Genomic DNA, 22,258 nt, shown 5'->3' on the forward strand with positions numbered 1-22,258 from the left:
TGAACATTGGTATGTTTTGTGTACTTTGTGTAGGAATAATTTGGCATGCACAAAGAAGAATGGATCGACCAGTCTTTGTATGTTTCACAATCTTTCTATTTGACTGTCATTCAGAAAACGACATTGCTCCCAAAACTTAGGATTCGAACTGCCTCTAGCTACCGGGCAACCGGTAGAATTGCAAGGGTCGTGGGTTCGAATCCCACCCCAGTAACATGCCGGTGATATGTTTTCACAGGACTCGGGAAAGTACTGAGTATACAGTGCCATACACATCGGTGTATGGGTAAAAATAAAATATATAATAATAATATTTGTTATCCCCAATGCAAATTTAACATCTCTAACATCACTAGGGTAAAACAAAAATCTGTGTTGATTGTTCCTTGCTTGAAAATACAACGCTTAAAAAAAAAAATTGAAAAATGTTTTTAAAACCATGAGCAATCTTCATAAAGCATGCACTGTCCATTTGCCTAAGCCCTTAAGACCAACTCCCAAACATCACATTCATACGGAATCAAAGTGGCAAGAGTTGCACTTTTTATTATCGAGCAAAGAGTACTCTTAAGTGTAGAGCGTCGTTCAGCGATCACGACACAAAATGACTTAATTCCCTGCTATATACAACATGTATTAGCGTTCATCACGACTGGATGTAAATTGATAACTACACAAACATTGGACAAAGGACATTGTGTGGTACTGTGAGAGATGCAAAGCCTATCATGCAATATTGTATAAAAGCTTATAGCTATTTATAGTAGTATTTTTGTTGTCTTCTTCTTAATGTTGAAAACTTCTTTTGTTGAATGATTTGGGGAGCGATTAAAGGCAGTGGACACTATTGGTAACTATTCAAAATAATTATTAGCATAAAACCTTACTTGGTGACAAGTAATAGGGAGAGGTTGATAGTATAAAACATTGTGAAGACGGCTCCCTCTGAAGTGCCATAGTTGTCGAGAAAGAAGTAATCTTCCACAAATTTGATTTCGAGACCTCCGATTTAGAATTTGAGGTCTCGAAATCAACCATCTAAATGCACACAACTTTGTGTGACAAGGGTGTTTTTTCATTCATTATTATCTTGCAAATTCAAAGACCAATTGAACTCAAATGTTCACAAGTTTGTTATTTTATGCACATGTTGAGATACATGTACACTAAATGAGAAGACTTGTCTTTGACAATTACCAATAGTGTCCACTGTCTTTAAGGAAAGCAACTTGAACATAATATCATTCTTCATTGTCAAACAAATACCTTCCCGATAAGAATAAACCACCAAATGGATACCTTACCTGTAAAGGCAGTTGGTAATTACTCAAAATAATTCGTAGCATAAAACCTTACTTGGTAATGGGCAATGGGGAGAGGTTGATAGTATAACACATTGTGAGAAAAAGCTCCCTCTGAAGTAACATAGTTTTTCGAGAGAGAAGTAACTTTCCATGAATTTGATTTTGAGACCTCAGAATTATATTTTGAGGTCTCGAAATCAAGCATCTGAAAGCAAACAACTTTTTGTAACAAGGGTGTTTTTTCTTTCATAGTTATCTTTTATGCATATGTTGAGATTCACCAAGTGACTGGTCTTTGACAATTACCAATAGTGTCCAGTGTCTTTAACAATTGATTCGAATACACAAATATTAGTGGTGCAAAAGGATATGAATATCTGTGTCCAACTTTGAACCAATCACAAGGCAGCTTGCAGGGCAAGTAACAGGCTTCTCAAACTCTATCAAAGCCCACTGTTGATTGGAGTACGATCCTGTACTGTGCAATTTTTCTTTGTCTTCTGACTTCTGATTGGATGATTTCGGCGGTGGGCTGAGTAACTCTTCCTGATAGATATACTCCTGGTCAAAATTGAAATCTGATGATGCCAAACAAATTAGTAATAATATAAACAAAAAATCAGAAGTGCAAATTAAAGGTCAGCTGGGTCAACCTTCACGGAGATTCCAACTAAAAAAATGAATTTTACTCTTCCAAGAATTATTGATGAAATAAATTTTTAATAAAGTACCAATCTCACAAAACTACTAAATGGGCAGCTTTACTATTTCATTAAATTGTGCTTTTAAATATTTATTTTTTTAATAATAAGGAGGCAGTTTGGTTTTTGATTCTGAATCATTGAATGAATTCAATAACAACTCGAAACCAACTCTTCTAAAAGCTGTTAAACATACAAGACCTTTCTTAATTCATTTATTCCATACCATTTATTTTATCCTATTTTGAGACAAGTTCCCCCCTAATTTCTGCAAAGCAGACAAATTTCTTTTAGGAAATTTGCAAAAAAAGTGCTTAAAGGTGTACTTCTTTTGCTTTGTTGCTTTAAAAAGACACAAATAATAATAATAAACAGTTCTTATAAAGCGCATATTACAATTAAGTCTCTGCGCGCTTGAGTGGGTAAACAGGTGTGTTTTAAGTTGTAACTTAAATTGTTCCAGGGTGGGGCAGTTTTTGATGCGGTGTGGAAAATTGTTCCATAGTTCAGGTGCAGTGAATTGGAAGGCACGTTGACCATTCATGATTTGGTGGGAACTGGATGCGGAGTGAGGAGATCTTTGTTGCTGGAGTGAAGAGTCCTTGATGGATGATATTTACTGATTAATTCTTGGAGGTAAACCGGGGCCATTTCATATGTGCATTTGTAGATCAAAACCAATATTTTAAAATTTATGCGGGATTTTACTGGTAGCCAATGAAGCTGATGTAAGACTGGGTAAATTGGTTCATATAAGCGTGTGTTGGTGATCATCCTGGCTGCCGCATTTTGTATGCGTTGAAGTTTATTGAGTTGTGAGTCTGGTAATCCATTGAGAAGGCTATTACAGTTGTCAATGCGGCTCATCACGAATGCATGGATCAACCGTTCTGTTGTTGGTTGATCCAAAAACAGTCTAATTTGTCCTACTTTGTGTAAGCCGAAGGAAGAGGCACGACATATGTTACTGATGTGCTTTGTCATAGTTCGATGCTGATCCAGGATAACCCCGAGGTTCCGTGCACTTTGAATTGGTTGGCACTGGACACTATTGGTAATTGTCAAAGACTAGCCCAAACAAACCTGTGAAAATTTGAGCTCAATCGGTCGTTGAAGTTGCAAAATAATAATGAAAGAAAAAACACCCCTGTCACACGAAGTTGTGTGCTTTCAGATGCTTCAAGTTCTAAATCTGAGGTCTCGAAATCAAATTCGTGGAAAACTACTTCTTTCTCGAAAACTATTACTTCAGAGGGAGATGTTTCTCACAATTTTCTATACTATCAACCTCTCCCAATTACTCGTTACCAAGAAAGGTTTTATGCTAATAATTATTTTGAGTAATTACCAATAGTGTCCACTGCCTTTAATATTTTTATTTATTTATTTTTTTTTTGCCCAGATACACCTTACCCATGTTACCAGTAGAAGTTTTTAATATATTTGTTATTATGAAATGTCGCTGAACTCACAAGGCTGGATGGCCACTTCAAGGTGAGAGCTAAACCTAAATGATTTGGGCTATTTTAGGCACAAAACAACTGTCACCAGGGGCACATTTTGCCCACCTACTCCTGGGGCTGAAACAGGATCACCCCTTTCACAATCACCCCTTTCACAATCCGTAAGGATGTAAGTAACTGGCATGGGTATCGTCCACCGCTTCATACTTCCTGCGAACATTAATGTCAAATTTTGACATCACATGGCTGTTTTCTTAGCGAATGATTCGCAGAAGTTGAACCCAGTTGAACTGTTGTGAATTATTCGTTGCGAATTTGTGATGCCAAAATTCGTATCGCATTCGCAGGAAGTAACAATAATAATATCAAAGTCTTTTATAGTGCACGTATCTACCAAACAAGGTACTCAAGGCACTTATGTAGTATTTACAGTTATGAATTCTGAGACCCAATTATGTAGCACCTTACAAGGGTTTACAAGGTGCTACGGCGCATTTAGCAGCCACAGCCAGTAACACCGGGGCGAACCCTTTGTCTTTTCGATAAGTGCACTGTCATGGGTTCTTTTACATGCGTTACACAACACATGGGACCATTGGCTTTACGTCCCATCCGAAGGAGGAAGGACAAAGCAATGGTTAAGTGTCTTTCCTTAAGTATGAACCTGGCTTTACTTACCTTCACTAGAAGCAGAAGGCAGCGTGACTTGGTGATTTGCAGGAAGGCCGAAGAAGAAAACCCTCGCCATTATCGTATCATGGCCCATGGTAACTGCCGATCAAACACAATTAACTCTGATTACAAAAGGGGGGACAGAAAGTACTCCAGGATAATGAACACAGGTGCAACAATAACAAGAACCAGTTTTCATAAAGCGCTTTGCCTAAGTGCATCTAAAAGCACTTGTTAATATGCGTTTCAGTTTAAAGGGTGTATGTAACTTTTGTAGGACAAAAAACACAATGTCTACAGATTTACACTAAACTTACACAGTTTGAAGATAATGATAGTAGAAAGCTTCCCTGAAAATATTACGTGCTGAGGTGCTGCAGTTTTTGGGAAATGAGTAAAAGAATGTCATGAAAATTATTTTAAGCATTTACAAACAAATTTTCATGACATTGTTTTACTCATTTCTCAAAAACTACAGCACCTCAGTAAATAATATTTGAAGGGAAGCTTTCCACTATCATTATCTTCAAACCCTGTAAGTGTAATGTAAATCTATGGACATTTTGAAAAGGTACCCAAATCCTTTAAGGGGAAGGTGTACGTTTGGAAATCATTCTTAAAACTAATAACAATAAAAACCTACTTGGGTTAGAGGTATGGTAGCTTTCAATAGTAAAAAGCATTTTGAGGAAACATTTCACTTTGAAGTAATGTAGTCATGGAAGTTCAAAGTTTGAATCTGAGAAGCGTTACTTACCTTAACGCCTCTTAAAATTCCGATTTTGGATTAATTCATTCTTACATGGACATAATCGCTCCAGATTTTTGGTGACATCTCAAAAAACGGGTCCACCTTTTGAAATGAAATTTTCCTAGGTTAGTTTTCCCTTGGTTTTACCGTATGAATACTATTGAGGATATACCAATCAAATGGTTCCACAAAAACGAAAAGGTATTATTTCCCTTTAAAGTGAAGGTACATGTTTGGTAATTACTCAAAACAATTATTAACTTAAAAACTGACTTGGTAGCAAGCACACGACTCCCTCTGAAGTAATGTAGTTTTTGAGAAATAGGTAATTTCTCACTAAAATAATGAAATACTTCTAGCTAGAAGTCTTTTATTCCTATCTGAAAGCACACAAATTCGTCCAACAAGGGTGTTTTTTCTTTCATTATATACTCGCAACTTCGATGACCGATTGAGCCCAAATTTTCACAGGCTTGTTACGTGTATTTTATGCATATGATGGGATACACCAAGTGAGAACTTCCCCTTTAAGACGGGTATGCTACATTTATGAATCATGAGACCCATTAATACAGCGCCTTGGGGTAGGGGTTTGCAAAAATGATGCAGCACAATCACAAGTCAACCATGCCAGAAAACACCAGGGGCAAACCCCTTCTCTAAGTCTATATAACTGGGTTCTTTTTACGCATATTACACACTGCACTGGACCTACGGCATTACATTTCCTGTCCAAAAGGTAGAATAAGTAAGTGTGTATACTTAAGGACACAAGTGTCAGATAGGTTTTCATACCCACACTCAGCTGATCAGAAACACCAGAACTCAAGTTTAGCGATTGAACACTTGGCTATGATACATGCAACAACAAAAACAGCACAGTGTAAAAAAAAAAAAAAGTAAGATTTTACTTTGTATACTGTGAAAGGGGTGCACACAGAAGACTTGGAAAAACAATAACAAAATAAAAGTAGCTTATAACGTTTATGACTTTTCTGCCAATTAATTGGTTCCTATTTAATGTATTAATTGAAGATTGATTTTGTCTTTCCATGGATCACAACTTTTATCATGGATAGTCCAAAGTTCCCAAGGTTTACACATATGTATGGATTGCACATGAGATCAAACATTACTAGATTGCATCTCCACCATGCAAAGTTACAAATCCTACTCATGTACATGGTGTTACTGCAAACCTTACTAGATTGTATCCACCATGTAAAGTTTCAAATCCTACTCATGTACATGTACAGTGTTACAGCAAACCTTACTAGATTGTGTCTCCACCATTCAAAGTTTCAAATCCTACTCATGTACATGGTGTTACTGCAAACCTTACTAGATTGTGTCTCAACCATGCAAAGTTTCAAATCCTACTCATGTACATGGTGTTACCACAAACCTTACTAGATTGGTTCCACCATGCAAAGTTTCAAATCCTACTCATGTACATGGTGTTACCACAAACCTTACTAGATTGTATCTCCACCATGCAAAGATTCAAATCCTACTCATGTACATGGTGTAACTGCAAACCTTACTAGATTGTGTCTCAACCATGCAAAGTTTCAAATCCTACTCATGTACATGGTGTTACCACAAACCTTACTAGATTGTATCTCCACCATGCAAAGATTCAAATCCTACTCATGTACATGGTGTTACCACAAACCTTACTAGATTGTATCCACCATGCAAAGTTTCAAATCCTACTCATGTACATGGTGTAACTGCAAACCTTACTAGATTGTATCTCCACCATACAAAGTTTCAAATCCTACTCATGTACATGGTGTAACTGCAAACCTTACTAGATTGTATCTCCGCCATTCAAAGTTTCAAATACTACTCATGTACATGGTGTTACTACAAACCTTACTAGATTGTATCTCCGCCATTCAAAGTTTCAAATCTTACTCATGTACATGGTGTTACTGCAAACCTTACTAGATTGAATCTCCACCATACAAAGATTCAAATCCTACTCATGTACATGGTGTAACTGCAAACCTTACTAGATTGTATCTCGGCCATTCAAAGTTTAAAATCCTACTCATGTACATGGTGTTACTGCAAACCTTACTAGATTGTATCCACCATGCAAAGTTTCAAATCCTACTCATGTACATGGTGTTACTGCAAACCTTACTAGATTGTATCTCCACCATACAAAGTTTCAAATCCTACTCATGTACATGGTGTTACTGCAAACCTTACTAGATTGTATCTCCACCATGCAAAGTTTTAAATCCTACTCATGTACATGGTGTTACTGCAAACCTTACTAGATTGTATCTCCACCATACAAAGTTTCAAATCCTCCTCATGTACATGGTGTTACTGCAAACCTTACTAGATTGTATCCACCATGCAAAGTTTCAAATCCTACTCATGTACATGGTGTTACTGCAAACCTTACTAGATTGTATCTCCACCATACAAAGTTTCAAATCCTACTCACGTACATGGTGTAACTGCAAACCTTACTAGATTGTATCTCCACCATACAAAGTTTCAAATCCTCCTCATGTACATGGTGTTACTGCAAACCTTACTAGATTGTATCTCCACCATGCAAAGTTTCAAATCCTACTCATGTACATGGTGTTACTGCAAACCTTACTAGATTGTATCTCCATCAAGCAAAGTTTCAAATCCTACTCATGTACATGGTGTTACTGCAAACCTTACTAGATTGTATCTCCATCAAGCAAAGTTTCAAATCCTACTCATGTACATGGTGTTACTGCAAACCTTACTAGATTGCATCTCCACCATGCAAAGTTTCAAATCTTACTCATGTACATGGTGATACTGCAAACCTTACTAGATTGTATCTCCACCATACAAAGTTTCAAATCCTACTCACGTACATGGTGATACTGCAAACCTTACTAGATTGTATCTCCACCATGCAAAGTTTCAAATCCTACTCATGTACATGGTGTAACTGCAAACCTTACTAGATTGTATCTCCACCATACAAAGTTTCAAATCCTACTCATGTACATGGTGTAACTGCAAACCTTACTAGATTGTATCTCCGCCATTCAAAGTTTCAAATCCTACTCATGTACATGGTGTTACTGCAAACCTTACTAGATTGTATCTCCACCATACAAAGTTTCAAATCCTACTCATGTACATGGTGTTACTGCAAACCTTACTAGATTGTATCTCCACCATGCAAAGTTTTAAATCCTACTCATGTACATGGTGTTACTGCAAACCTTACTAGATTGTATCTCCACCATACAAAGTTTCAAATCCTCCTCATGTACATGGTGTTACTGCAAACCTTACTAGATTGTATCCACCATGCAAAGTTTCAAATCCTACTCATGTACATGGTGTTACTGCAAACCTTACTAGATTGTATCTCCATCAAGCAAAGTTTCAAATCCTACTCATGTACATGGTGTTACTGCAAACCTTACTAGATTGTATCTCCATCAAGCAAAGTTTCAAATCCTACTCATGTACATGGTGTTACTGCAAACCTTACTAGATTGCATCTCCACCATGCAAAGTTTCAAATCTTACTCATGTACATGGTGATACTGCAAACCTTACTAGATTGTATCTCCACCATAGAAAGTTTTAAATCCTACTCACGTACATGGTGATACTGCAAACCTTACTAGATTGTATCTCCACCATGCAAAGTTTCAAATCCTACTCATGTACATGGTGATACTGCAAACCTTACTAGATTGTATCTCCACCATACAAAGTTTCAAATCCTCCTCATGTACATGGTGTTATATACTGCAAACCTTACTAGATTGTATCTCCACCATGCAAAGTTTCAAATCCTACTCATGTACATGGTGTTACTGCAAACCTTACTAGATTGTATCTCCACCATGCAAAGTTTCACATCCTACTCACGTACATGGTGTTACTGCAAACCTTACTAGATTGAATCTCCACTATGCCAAGTTTCAAATCCTACTCATGTACATGGTGTTACCACAAACCTTACTAGATTGTATCCACCATGCAAAGTTCCAAATCCTACTCATGTACATGGTGTTACTGCAAACCTTACTAGATTGTATCTCCACCATGCAAAGTTTCAAATCCTACTCATGTACATGGTGTTACCACAAACCTTACTAGATTGTATCCACCATGCAAAGTTTTAAATCTTATTCATGTACATGGTGTTACTGCAAACCTTACTAGATTGTATCTCCACCATGCAAAGTTTCAAATCCTACTCATGTACATGGTGTTACTGCAAACCTTACTAGATTGTATCTCCACCATGCAAAGTTTCAAATCCTACTCATGGACATGGTGTTACTGCAAACCTTACTAGATTGTATCCACCATGCAAAGTTTCAAATCCTACTCATGTACATGGTGTTACTGCAAACCTTACTAGATTGTATCTCCACCATGCAAAGTTTCAAATCTTACTCATGTACATGGTGTTACTGCAAACCTTACTAGATTGTATCTCCACCATGCAAAGTTTCAAATCCTACTCATGTACATGGTGTTACTGCAAACCTTACTAGATTGTATCCACCATGCAAAGTTTCAAATCCTACTCATGTACATGGTGTTACTGCAAACCTTACTAGATTGTATCTCCACCATGCAAAGTTTCAAATCTTACTCATGTACATGGTGTTACTGCAAACCTTACTAGATTGTATCTCCACCATGCAAAGTTTCAAATCCTACTCATGTACATGGTGTTACTGCAAACCTTACTAGATTGTATCCACCATGCAAAGTTTTACATCTTACTCATGTACATGGTGTTACTGCAAACCTTACTAGATTGTATCTCCACCATGCAAAGTTTCACATCCTACTCACGTACATGGTGTTACTGCAAACCTTACTAGATTGTATCTCCACCATGCAAAGTTTTAAATCCTACTCATGTACATGGTGTTACTGCAAACCTTACTAGATTGTATCCACCATGCAAAGTTTCAAATCCTACTCATGTACATGGTGTTACTGCAAACCTTACTAGATTGTATCTCCACCATGCAAAGTTTCAAATCCTACTCATGTACATGGTGTTACTGCAAACCTTACTAGATTGTATCTCCACCATACTAAGTTTCAAATCCTGCTATTACATCTATTGCATCGACACAAGAAATAAAAACAGTGACAGGTTTTTTTGACCCTTTAAAGCCATTGGACACTTTCTGAACAGAGCAATAATTAAAAGTTTACAGATTTACAAATAACTTACATGGTTTACAGAAGGTAATTGTGAAAGACTTTTTGAGAAAACATTAAAACAATTATCAATTCTCGATATCGAGAATAAAGGATTTATTTTAAACACATGTCATGTATTTTTTATTGTCTGGATGGCCTTTAGGTGATTATTTTCTTTTTTCGGGTATCCGCAGGCTTGTTCTCTATGTAGTCATATTTGTTATTGCCTTTTTTTTGCATGTACTGTTTGCCTGGAAATAAATAAATAAATAAATAAGTAAAATAAATCGGAGTCGTGAGAAAAATAAAGGGAAAACCCACTCTTGTTTCCGCACATTTAGCCGTAGAACTAAAACTAAAAGTGTGGGCCTTTGGACAATACTGTTTACCAATGTTGTGCGATTGCTTTAATATTCCTCCCCCCATCTTCTTTTTTTAATAATCCAAAACTTGTTACTGTCTAACTAAGCTAAACCGTCTGCAGTTGTCAGGCCTTCAATCTGGATTGTCAGAACCACCCTCTGTTATTAATTGCCAACTATACAAGATGAACAAGGAGGTTTAATGAAGTACTGGAATAAAATGCCCTGAAAGCATCCAAGATATTAAGTTCTCGTCTCCCTCACGCTCCAATGGAGAGTAACAAATCGCTACTGTGTTTTTTGTTTTTGTTTTTAAATGTCTTTTGCATCTTCGGGGTTTTTGTCGAGGGCGTTTGGAGATGATGTATAATTAGTTATGCTTATGACTTTAGGAAAGGTGCAGGGGTGTAGCAAAAGCATTTTCGTTCCCCGGTACTATGAACATTAATTTGCTGACTGACATCTGTTCTGTTTTTTTTTTCTTTTCCTTTTTTTTTTCTTTTTCTTTTTAAGCCAAGTTGCAGATTGAAATTTTGAATTTTATTTAAAAGGCAGCGGACACTATTGGTAATTACTCAAGATAATTATTAGCATAAAACCTTACTAGGTAACCAGTAATGGAGAGCTGTTGATAGGTCAAAACATTGTGGGAACCTCTCTCTCTGAAGTACTGTAGTTTTTGAGAAAGAAGTTATTTTCCATGAATTTGATTTCAAGACCTCAGAATTGGATTTTGAGGTCTCGAAATCAAGCATCTGAATGCACACAACTTCTTGTGACAAGGGTGTTTTTATTTCATTCTTATCTCGCACTAGTAAGTTGCACTATTTTTCAAACAGCTAGTTTGGGTTATCTCTATTTAAAAAAAAAATTAAGACAAAAATAATGCTGATTACTTACTCATACATGGCTTTTAATGTCTATTCATCCCCGCAACTATATTAATAAGTAATTACATGTAATTCCTAAACAGTAACACCTCTTTGTGAAAAAAAAAAAAAAAAAAAAAAAAAAAAAAAACTTGCAGAGTGCGAAAGTTACCTGCTGTCAAGATAGGTCACCTTGTAAAAAAAAACTACGCTTCCAGATGTCACACACACACCCACGATCTGCGTACGCTATATCGCTTTGGTAAAGTGGCACTTCTAGAATGGTCAATTTGCGGGGGAAAACAATTAAAAATCTAATGACAGAAAGAAGTGATTTTCCGTTTCATCACGTTTAGATTGTTGTAATGCTCTTCTCTATAAATTACCCAACACTCAGCTTGCCAGATTGCAAAGATTACAAAACATCCGTTGAGTCTAGTGGCTTTGGAACTGACTTTATTAACAAGTGTTTTCCAGCTTAAGCCCCTGGAGATAATAACACCGAAGTATTTGTAACTAGCCACATTTTCCAAAGTGTTTTCAGCAATTTTATACAGTGGTTTAGCAGGGTTTCTAGACCTGGTCACAGTCATTAATTTACACTTATTTGGGTTTAAAGACATACAGTTTAGATTACACCAAGTGTTTATGTGCTGCAGGTCATCCTGGAGTGCCACTTCATCATCTTGATTTTTAATGACTCTGTACAAGACAGTGTCATCTGCATACTGACGGAGATTAGATTGAATGCAAAATGGTAAATCAAAAGCAAAGATGTTGAAAAGAATAGGTGCTAGAACAGCACCCTGTGGCACGCCAGAATGAACTGCAGCCCAGTCAGATGATGAACCCATAAACTGAACCCGCTGTAATCTGTTTAAAAGATAAGACTTAAACCAGTGCAACATTGAGCCAACATTGAGCCACAAATACCATTGAGCCACAAATACTTCAATCTCTTCATTGGCTACCTATACCTTCTAGAATTGTATTTAAGTTACTTTTGCTCGTTTTTCATTGCTTGCATGGTTCTGCTCCTGAGTACAATACTAATCTGTTCGTTCAATATCATCCATCTAGAAATCTTCGGTCCTCCAATTCTTTTTTCACTGGTTGTTCCTAAAACTCGCACCCTATGGGGGGGGGGACCGTTCTTTCACACTGTCTGGAGCTTCTCTCTGGAGCGAACTCCCTCAAATTATTTGTAATATTTCCGATGTACATGCACAAGTTCAAAGTTGCCCTGAAAACTCACCTGTTTAAGATGTATTTCTTAAATGCATAGTTTTTGATGCTTTCCATTGTACATTTTTTGTATGTTTTCCCTAAATGGTACTTTGCTTTTTTGATCTTTTCATATTATGTTTTAGTGTGTGCCCGGTATTGCTCGGCTTGGCCTGCACGTTCTTGTCATAGAGAGACCAGCTTTGGCGGGACTTTCTTTGGCTCAATGCTGCAGGTCTGGTTGTGGTTTCCCTCCTCAGATTTTTTCCCATTGTTGTTGTTTATAAATGGTGTTTTTATTATTGTTTGTTTAACATTCACTGGATATGTACATGTATTTTTGTGTTTACATTGTCTGTGCTTGCACCTTGAACATCTGTAAAGATTGATTTGGCGCATTACAAATACCTACTATTATTATTGTTATTATTTCGTTCTCGTCTGTCGTTCTGTTGTGACTTCAGTTCTGTTCTGAAGTAAAGTATTTTGCTTAAAAGACGTTGTCTTTTGAATATGCCTCAATGTTTGTCTCGTTGTTTCATTGTGTCCCCTTTAATTATTTTTCTAGAGGTTCTTCGTACCTCTTTGTTCAAAAGACGAACATTTATACGAATGTTCATTTTGCAATAGTAATAAATTGTGTCCTTATATGTAAATAATTTTCAACGTTGATGAGTTTCAAAATCTAGAAAGGGGAATGACTTTTGACCCCCTTCATTTCCACAAAGTGGGGTTATCGATGTATCATACATGGGTAAGATCCTCCATCAACACCTGCACTGTAATAAACTACATCAATCAACTATAATTTTATTTTATTCTTTTTCTAGAGTAAAACTTTCCCATTTTCAACACAAGATTGTAAAGATTTCAAATTTAAAAGCTTAATTTTTTAAATTGTATTATTCTCTGACCCCAAATTTGATAGATGCTGAAGCTTCAATACAAACTTACGAATATGGGGGATGCAGGGGGTATTTGCATTAAAAGACTGATCCTTGTGTAAAACACTGCCATGGGAAACAAATATACAAACAACCCAACAAACAACGGGTCTGTGTACTTTTTGTAGGACAGAAAATACAATGTCCAGATTGACATTAAACGTACACAGTTTAAAGAATATTACTTGCTGAGGAGCTGTAGTTTTTGAGAATTAGTCTCAGTGAGACTAACATTATTTTAGCATGTAAAATGCACTTTCGTGACATTGTTTTACTCATTTCTCAAAAACTACCGCACCTCATCCGTTCAAACTGTGTAAGTTTAATGTAAATCAGTGGACATTGTGTTTTGTGTTACAAAAACTACCCAAATCCTTTAAGTGAAAAAGAAAAAAAGGTGAACAACACAAAAGAAATCGTTCCTAATAACAGTTCAAGTATTAAATATTATCAATATCTCAAACTCAGATCAGATCATATCTCCCCTCCGGACTACCCTTCACAATCTAGGTCATTCTTTATAGGGTTACAGTAACTCAGTCGATACATCAACAATACCCCCCCCCCCCCCAACGAAAAAAATTATCAACTTCTACAATGTAATAAAACACAATCCTTTAGTCAATCAGCATGATAGTTCACTATTTAGAAACACACACGCACTCATAAAGTGGGCAAGCCTGTTGCGTAGATATCGGATTTGATTTATCCCCAACCTACGGCTATGTTATAAAATATGTACATGTATTGTTTTTGTTTAAGGTAGGGGGGGGGGGTGAGTAGGGTAACTCGCACGGGAATCTGAACTGCAGTATCTCCCAACCCCTAGGCAGAGTTATCGTTGGGGCAGCGCACTGTGGACGCAATAGAATAAACAAACACTATCTGCTCGCTGCGGAAAAACCAGCTGCAAATGGTGCAAAAGATAATTGATTTTTTTTTTTCGGTGGTGGTGGGGGGGGGGCAGCAACATCATGATTTAGACGCACAGGGATTTGTCGATCGCGATCGGGGAATTACAGGGAGGAATTGAAAGAGAAATTGAGTGGCAGCCATTCATTGGAGAACAATGGTCACAATTATACCGCACTTAGAAAAGGTTAATGACTACGCTTTGATGGGTAGTTAAAAAATAATCACGCAATTTACAAATAAATTGGCAGGATTTATCAATATTTGATCGTATGCCCTTGAAGAAACGTCTTTTGTTTGAAGTTAATTATGTTGACCCACTACTGTCAGTTAAAGGGTAGGTTATCTGTTTTGTAATCACTCAATTAAATGTAATTCAATTCAATTAAATCAAACCTTTATTTTGGTATTGCCCTCTTGTGATTATAATCCATTATTGGTGTTTCACAATGTTAACAGTGACAGCAATAAAGAGTAATAATAATAATAATAATAATAATAATAATAATAATAATAATAATAATAATAATAATAATAATAATAATAATAATAATAATAATAATAATAATAATAATAATAATAATAATAATAATAATAATAATAATAATAATAATAATAATAATAATAATAATAATAATAATAATAATGTTTTTATAATGCGCCCTATATATAGTGTACAAGACCCTATTCCGAGGCACAGAACAAAAAACAATACATACAACAAAAAAGAAATGTAGAACATAATAACAAATTATACAATGAATAATCTACTGTAAAGACATGAAACGAGCTAAGTGTAAGAGGATTTAAATAAATGAGTTTTCAGCAAGTTTTTAAACAATGGAAGAGAACTACAGCACCAAAGTTTAGGAGTACAAGCGGAAAAGGCACAATCGCCATACGATGAGGAAGTTCTAGGAATAGTTAAAAGGGACTTAGCAGAAGAACGAAGAGTGCGAGAGGGGGAATACGGGACAAGTCGAGTAGCCAACACAAGTCAGAAGGGCAACACTTATGATTGGGTGAAACCTTCGCTTCCGCACACTAAACTATTGACAGACTAACACTGCATAAGACTCACAAAGAAAAGCGCCAACAAGGACAGACAAACACATGAAACTTAATAGAAGTGTACAGCAGCTTTCAATGGTAAAAAAAACAATTGAGAAACATTTCACTTCAAAGTAATGTGCTTAGTAAAAGGATAATGGTTAGCCTCTAGCTACCGGGCAATCTCGGTAGTCTAGTTGGTAAGAAACTACTCTGGAAGTGCAAGGGTCGTGGGTTCGAATCCCACCCGAGTAATATGCCTGTGATATTTTTTCACAGGACTCGGGAAAGTACTGAGCATATAGTGCTAACACACATTGGTGTATGGGTAAAAACCAATAATTAAGGTAATAGTTTTATGCCACATGATTTGAATCTGAAAAGCTTTACCGCAGAAATGCTTTTTAAATTGTGTTTCATTCATTCATTTCTTTTATTTTTACCACACACAAAGAAAAGTGATATAATTTACATTTTGTTATAATGATTAAGGAAGACATAAGTACAACAGAATTTTGTGTGAGGATGGAGGTCTCCGAGAAGCATCAGCTTGTCGAGTAGAGACCCCACTTATACAATAACAAAACATAGAACAATACAACAATATGAAAACACTTTTACAACTAAATTACAACTTAGATATTGGCATAGCTAGTATATAAAGTAAACTCGTGGTCGGAATAAAGAAAGTCGGCTTATAAATAATAGTTGCTGATTAATTGAGTTTTTATTTTCCGCCTGAATAAGAATATACTCTGTACTTTTTTTCAAAGAGGTATCCAAGGAATTCCACAGCTTAGGCCCTTCATGTTTGGCACTTTTTTTGAGTTAGTGTGGTATGAGGATATGGTTGACCGGAATGTGTTTTTATCCCATAAGGGATTATTTTTCCTGCATGGACATAATTCACTATGGATTATTGGCCACCTTTGCGACCACCTTTTGAAATGTAATTTGTTGATGTTAGTTTTTTGTGTATACGTCTTCATTGATTTAATATAAACCACAAGGGAAACTGACTGGGTAAATTTTGAAATGAGTTTTGGGGTTAAACAAAGAACTGACTCCAGTCAAGTCTTTGTTCAATCCCAACATTCATTGGTTTAAAACAATCAAACGATTCCAAGAAAACAAAGTTATTCTTTGCTTTTCAGTTTTAATTTTGGTTTTTACCCAATACACCAATGTTTGTTAGCACTGTATCCTCAGTACAGGCATGTTACTCGGGGTGGTGGGATTCGAACCCACGACCCTTGCAATTCTAGAGCAGTGCCTTACCAACAAGACTACCAAGGTTGCGCGGTAGCTAGAGGCAGTTCGAATCCTATGTTTTGGCAGCAGGTACCGCAACGATATAATAGATGTTAAATTTGCATCGGAGATAAAGACAAGGCTCACGGGACCACACACAGGACCGGGACGGGTGATTTTAGTGTCAGGCCAGAAAAGTCTAACATCTCGTTTTTTTATATTTATTAAACATGTTGAATAATGTCATGACATGTGTTGTGGCGGAGCGTTTAAGAGCACTGAATTCAAACTCGAGTGTTTCTGATTAGCAGAGTGTCCTTAAGCAAGACATTTCACCATTGCTTTTTCCTTCGGATGGGACGTAAAGCTGTTGGTCCTGTGTGTTGTATAACGCATGTAAAAGAACCCAGTGCACTTATTGAAAAGAGAAGGGGTTTGCCCGGTGTTCCTGGTTTGATCAGTGCTCAGGATATTGCGCCACAGCACCTTGTAAACCATTAAATGGTGTATGTTTTAAAGGACTGGGTGTCATACTTCAAAACGTAGCTCCACATACCTTGCAGGACAAAATACTGAGCGCTCCTCATTCTTTGCGTACTCGGTCCACCTAAAAAAACAGTTGTTTAAAGGCACTGGACATCTTTGGTTTTTGTCAAAGACAACTATTCTCAGTGTATCCCAACATATGCATAAAACTTGACTCAATTGGTCGAAGTCGGAGAATAACGAAAGGAAAAACTCCCTTGTTGCACAATCTTGTGTGCTTTCAGATGCCTTATAAAAGGCTTCAGGCTTGAAGTCTTTTAATATTTGAGCGAGAAATTAAGTACCTCTTTCTAAAAAACTACGTGACATCAGAGGGAGCTGTTATTCACAATGTTTTATACTATCAACAGCTCTCCGTTGCTCGTAACCAAGTCAGTTTTAATGCTAACAATTATTTTGAGTAATTACCAATAGTGTCCAGTGCCTTTAACAATGTCTACATACACAGAACCACCATATTCAGGACAAATATTTATAAAATACATTTTTGTTATGAAAAAAAAGGGAGGTTTGACTCACCGTGGAATTTTGCTTTTGTGGAACATGTTCCTTTGAAGTATGTTATCTTCTGGACCGATATAATACCAGCTGTGGAAAAGAAAGAACATCAGGTGAGAAAATACAGCTTTTGGGCTATACACGTACATGTAGATCAGGGCGTCTGCCAGTGATGAAGAATAGGCAGACGCTGTGATATAGCAAAACTCAGCCTTTTAGTCCTTACAATTCTAGTCAGGAGATTAAAGTCGAGGGAAGAGACTTAGTGGGTTGAAATGCATATATCTCTTATTTAGAAGCTTGGGAGTCAGACCAGGTGAAACTTCCCTATGCCACAACCCCCTACCCCCCAGTCTTGATTGGCGATGTAAGTTTTGTTAACATAGTTGCCAACATGGCAACACAAATACTGTCCGCAACACAATTTATTGGAGAAGAGATACATCTGTATCACACACACATCTGGATGTTTCAATCCAGATGTGTAAACTTGCTCCAGTCCTTCCGAAACAGGCTCTAAAACGGTCGATGTAGCGCCCTCTATTGGTGACTATTACTAAATCAAGACTACCCCAAGCCCAAAAGAGTATTCCATCTGAGAGTTTGTTCCAACAGCTACATATAGTGTCCAGCTAGTCTTTGACAATTACCAATAGTGTCCAGTGTCTTTAAATGAGCAGTTCTCATATTTCAAACATACACGTAGTCCCATATCCCTTGCAGGAAAATAACTGAATGTGCGCTAAGAAACAACTGTATTAAGCGCCTATAATAACAGGGTGTGTTAATACACAGTGTTTTAGCTTGTGATGTCAATGTGAACGGGGTTGTGCCTGATGCTATGGTCAGCGGACTTTAATAGACCATATTGAATATGACGTCAACATTCAAAAACCTGCCATACAAACATGGCGTCTGTGAGCTTGTGAGTATGTGTACGTGTGCCATAGAAAACAAACCAAGATGGCGACTTTCATAGCAACAAAGGGATTATTCAATTCGATGGGTCCGTTCCTCACCTAGAATAGTCGGTAGGGTCGAGGGCGTGCAGACAAGCCCCCTCTCCAGCTGCTTGGGATCAAACTGGGTGACGCACACTCCGACGCGGTCCCCTTGAGAAACAGATTGCACTGGCTGTCTAAACATCTGCATAGATTTCACTTTACGAGTGATCTTCAACGCGGGTATCTCAACAGTCTTAAAGAAAAAGAGTTTTTATAAAGATGTTAACTCAACAGCTAGGTCATAGATAGCTCTCTCAGTGTCACGGTCATACAAGCTACCTGGTTTACTTTGGGCCTTGCCTCCACATGCTTCCGTCTAATTTATTCTTGTGCTGTATTTTATTTATACGTGTACGCATTACAATGTAAAGTTCTGTATTACTTGTGGAAATGTGTTTGTGGAAATAAATGTGAATTGAATTGAATTGAATTGAATTGAATTGAATTGAATTGAATTGAATTGAATTGAATTGAATTGAATTGAATTGAATTGAAGGACCACAGGTGGATTTCAAAAATATTTAGGACTTCTCTTGCCTCGAGTAAGGACGAGTTACTAGTCCTAACTTAGAACTATCTGTACTTTTTTGATATCTCTTAGGACAAGTCCTTAGTTAGGACTAGTCCTAACTCTTTGTGAAATCGACCCCAGTTGAGCTACTCACATCATTGACTGCGATTTGACCTCTCAACAGGGTACCAGTCATCACCGTTCCCTGGCCTCTGATGGAGAAGCAGTGATCGACGGCGTACAGCATTGGTCCAGACGAATCGCGACTAGGTAGATATGACTGCCGTTTCAGTTCCTGCCGATTTAAACATACAATATTCATTCTGTCTCGTAATATTCATGAACTTCCAACATCAATATCAAACAGTTCAAAGAGATTAAAGGAACACTTGCCTTGGATCGGACGAGTTGGTCTATGAAAAGCGTTTGAAACCCTTTGTTATGAAATGCATACGGTTAGAAAGATGTTTTAAAAGTAGAATATAATGATCCACACAAGTATCACTCAATATTGCACGGTTTTCATTTTACGTCGCGAACTAACACGGTCGGCCATTTGTGGGAGTCAACCACGCAATTTTGAGGCATAATTGTGTAGATCATTGTATTCTACTTTTACAACATCTTTCTAACCATATCGATTTTATAACAAACGGATACAGAACGCTTTTTAAAGACCAACACGACCGATCCAAGGCAACGTGTTCCTTTAAGGTATCAGTTCGGTAAACACCCTTAAAAAGTTAATGGCAATAAAAAGTAAAACCCTTATTTGGTTAGACGCAGAGCAGCTTTAGACAGTATGAATCATTTTCAGAATCATTCACTTCAAAGTTATGCGGTTGTGGAAAAATATATAAATTTTCATCCACAAAAATTTGAATTTTGAGAAGTGTTACTGACACTGACAGTGGAATCTTTATTCCAAGGTAATTGTCCAACAAGACATGTTTCCTCCATAGATTTATATATAAGAACTAGAGGGCGCACGAGTGATGCTTCGTGCACAAATGCCACGGAACCGCAAGGATACACGCGCGCGCCATTCTGTACGCGCGTTTAATCTGAAACACATGTTGTAGCTTGTGTTTAATGAACGCTACGCAATGCTGTTTTGTTCAAATTACAAAATGGCCGAAAAAACACACGCTGTGATATGCCAGCTTTGTCAACTTTAAAAATAATCGCCTGCGCGCATGCCGGTGCGCGTATACAGGCCAGTGCGCCCTCTAGTTCTTATATATAACTCTATGGTTTCCTCACACCATTCAATCACGCATCTGGTTTTTCCCATTCCCCTGGGTCATTGTTCAAATATTTATGACAACGGCATTAATAACCACCACAAAAGTAAAAAAATATACTTTGATGCAAAATTCACTGAACCAAAACAGCTTTTGACAGCAGCGGGAAATCAAGTTCGAACTGGGAAATACTTGATATTAATGTTGGTTTCTAGCCTTACACCGATGTGTGTTAGCACTGTATACTCAGGACATTCCTGTGTCCTGTGAAAAAAAATATGACAGGGCATGGAAAAGTACTGAGTATACAGTGCTAACACACATCTGTGTATGGGTAAAAACCAAAATTAATATTCTTTATCCCCGATGCAAATTTAACATCTATTATTATATACATGTATGGAAAATACTTCCTGGCGTTTTTCTTCCCTCTCAAAAAACATAATAATGTCAAGTTTTTAGGCAGTGTTTATTTCATTTTCGTGAGACTGTACTTGGGTTCGATTTCACAATCAATGTCTCAGTCACTGCAACCACTCAGTCAAACTCCTGTATCTTTAATTGCTTTCCAACAACCAGTGGTAAAATTTGAATCTTTTACCCCTCCCCCCCCCCCAAAAAAAAAGAAGAAAACACAACATCTTCTTTCCAAACTCAAAAGTATTTTGAGATTGTCAATGAATTTGTCAGATGGCATGCAGGGTTCAATGATCTTATTAACGTGAGTGCGACAGTCTCATTTCTCTAGGGTAGATGAACTGAACCCGATCCTTCAGAGCGTGACTTGCAGACAGAAGGACCACAGTCCCCCCCTTGTACTTTCTCACAATCACTTTATTTTCCTCCCATTGATGCAATTTGTATTTTTAGAAGTACACAATAAAATAATCTCTATTTTTTTTACAATGTTCATAATATCGAATCGGACTGGCCGTGCATAACCCAAAATTGATTTCTTTTATTATCAAAACAGGTCCCAGTAAGTCACGTCCCAGCTATATATGTTATGCTGTTACGCCACAATAAAAATTTAAAAGCCTCCCCTTTTTTTCCCCCTTCTAGCCACCGAAAGAGGGCATCCAAAATCTCCAACAGGAGAAATGTAAAACCTAAGTGAGCATAACAGATTGGCAACAGGATTATGTTACATACTCATCCGCAAATTCATTTTGTCTAACTTGGAAACAAGTTTTTAAAACCTTCAACTACATCATGGTACACATGTCTGCTTTGGCACATATTCTTCTTTTTTTGTTCTTTCCTTAAAGGCCTTGGACACTATTGGTAATTGTAAAAGACTAGCCTTCACAGTTGGTGTATCTCGACATGAACATTTGAGCTCAATTGGTCATCAAAGTTGCGAGATAATTATGAAAGAAAGAAAAAAAACCTTGTCACACGAAGTTGTGTGCCTTTAGATGGTTGATTTCGAGACCTCAAGTTCTAAATCTGAGGTCTCAAAATCAAATTCGTGGAAAATTACTTCTTTCTCGAAAGCTATGGCACTTCAGAGGGAGCCGTTTCTCACAATGTTTTATACCATCAACCTCTCCCCATTACTCGTCACCAAGAAAGGTTTTATGCTAATAATTATTTTGAGTAATTACCAATAGTGTCCACTGCCTTTAAGTAACAGCCTCAGCAGTAAGAACCTCCCATAGACTTCATACACAACATTCCTTGTGGAACACCCCTGTCTTTAGAATTCCCCTCTTGTGTTCTTTTTTCTGGGTTTTTCTTTTCTATTTGGATATAT

General features: G+C 37.1%; 1 protein-coding gene across 1 annotated transcript in view; it reads right to left on the reverse strand.

The window, feature by feature from the left end:
* Positions 1-22,258, reverse strand: part of LOC117307270 (selenocysteine-specific elongation factor-like) — a 64,231-nt gene that overhangs the window by 10,209 nt on the left and 31,764 nt on the right. The window contains exons 7-11 of the mRNA XM_033791981.1: positions 19,413-19,553; positions 18,763-18,940; positions 17,765-17,833; positions 4,147-4,239; positions 1,676-1,882 (exon numbers count right to left, since the gene is read on the reverse strand). Coding sequence (XP_033647872.1) covers positions 1,676-1,882; positions 4,147-4,239; positions 17,765-17,833; positions 18,763-18,940; positions 19,413-19,553 — 688 coding nt within the window. The remainder of the gene's footprint in view (positions 1-1,675; positions 1,883-4,146; positions 4,240-17,764; positions 17,834-18,762; positions 18,941-19,412; positions 19,554-22,258) is intronic.

Source organism: Asterias rubens, chromosome 2 (genome assembly GCF_902459465.1).
Source record: "Asterias rubens chromosome 2, eAstRub1.3, whole genome shotgun sequence".
In the NCBI taxonomy this organism is placed as follows: domain Eukaryota; kingdom Metazoa; phylum Echinodermata; class Asteroidea; order Forcipulatida; family Asteriidae; genus Asterias; species Asterias rubens.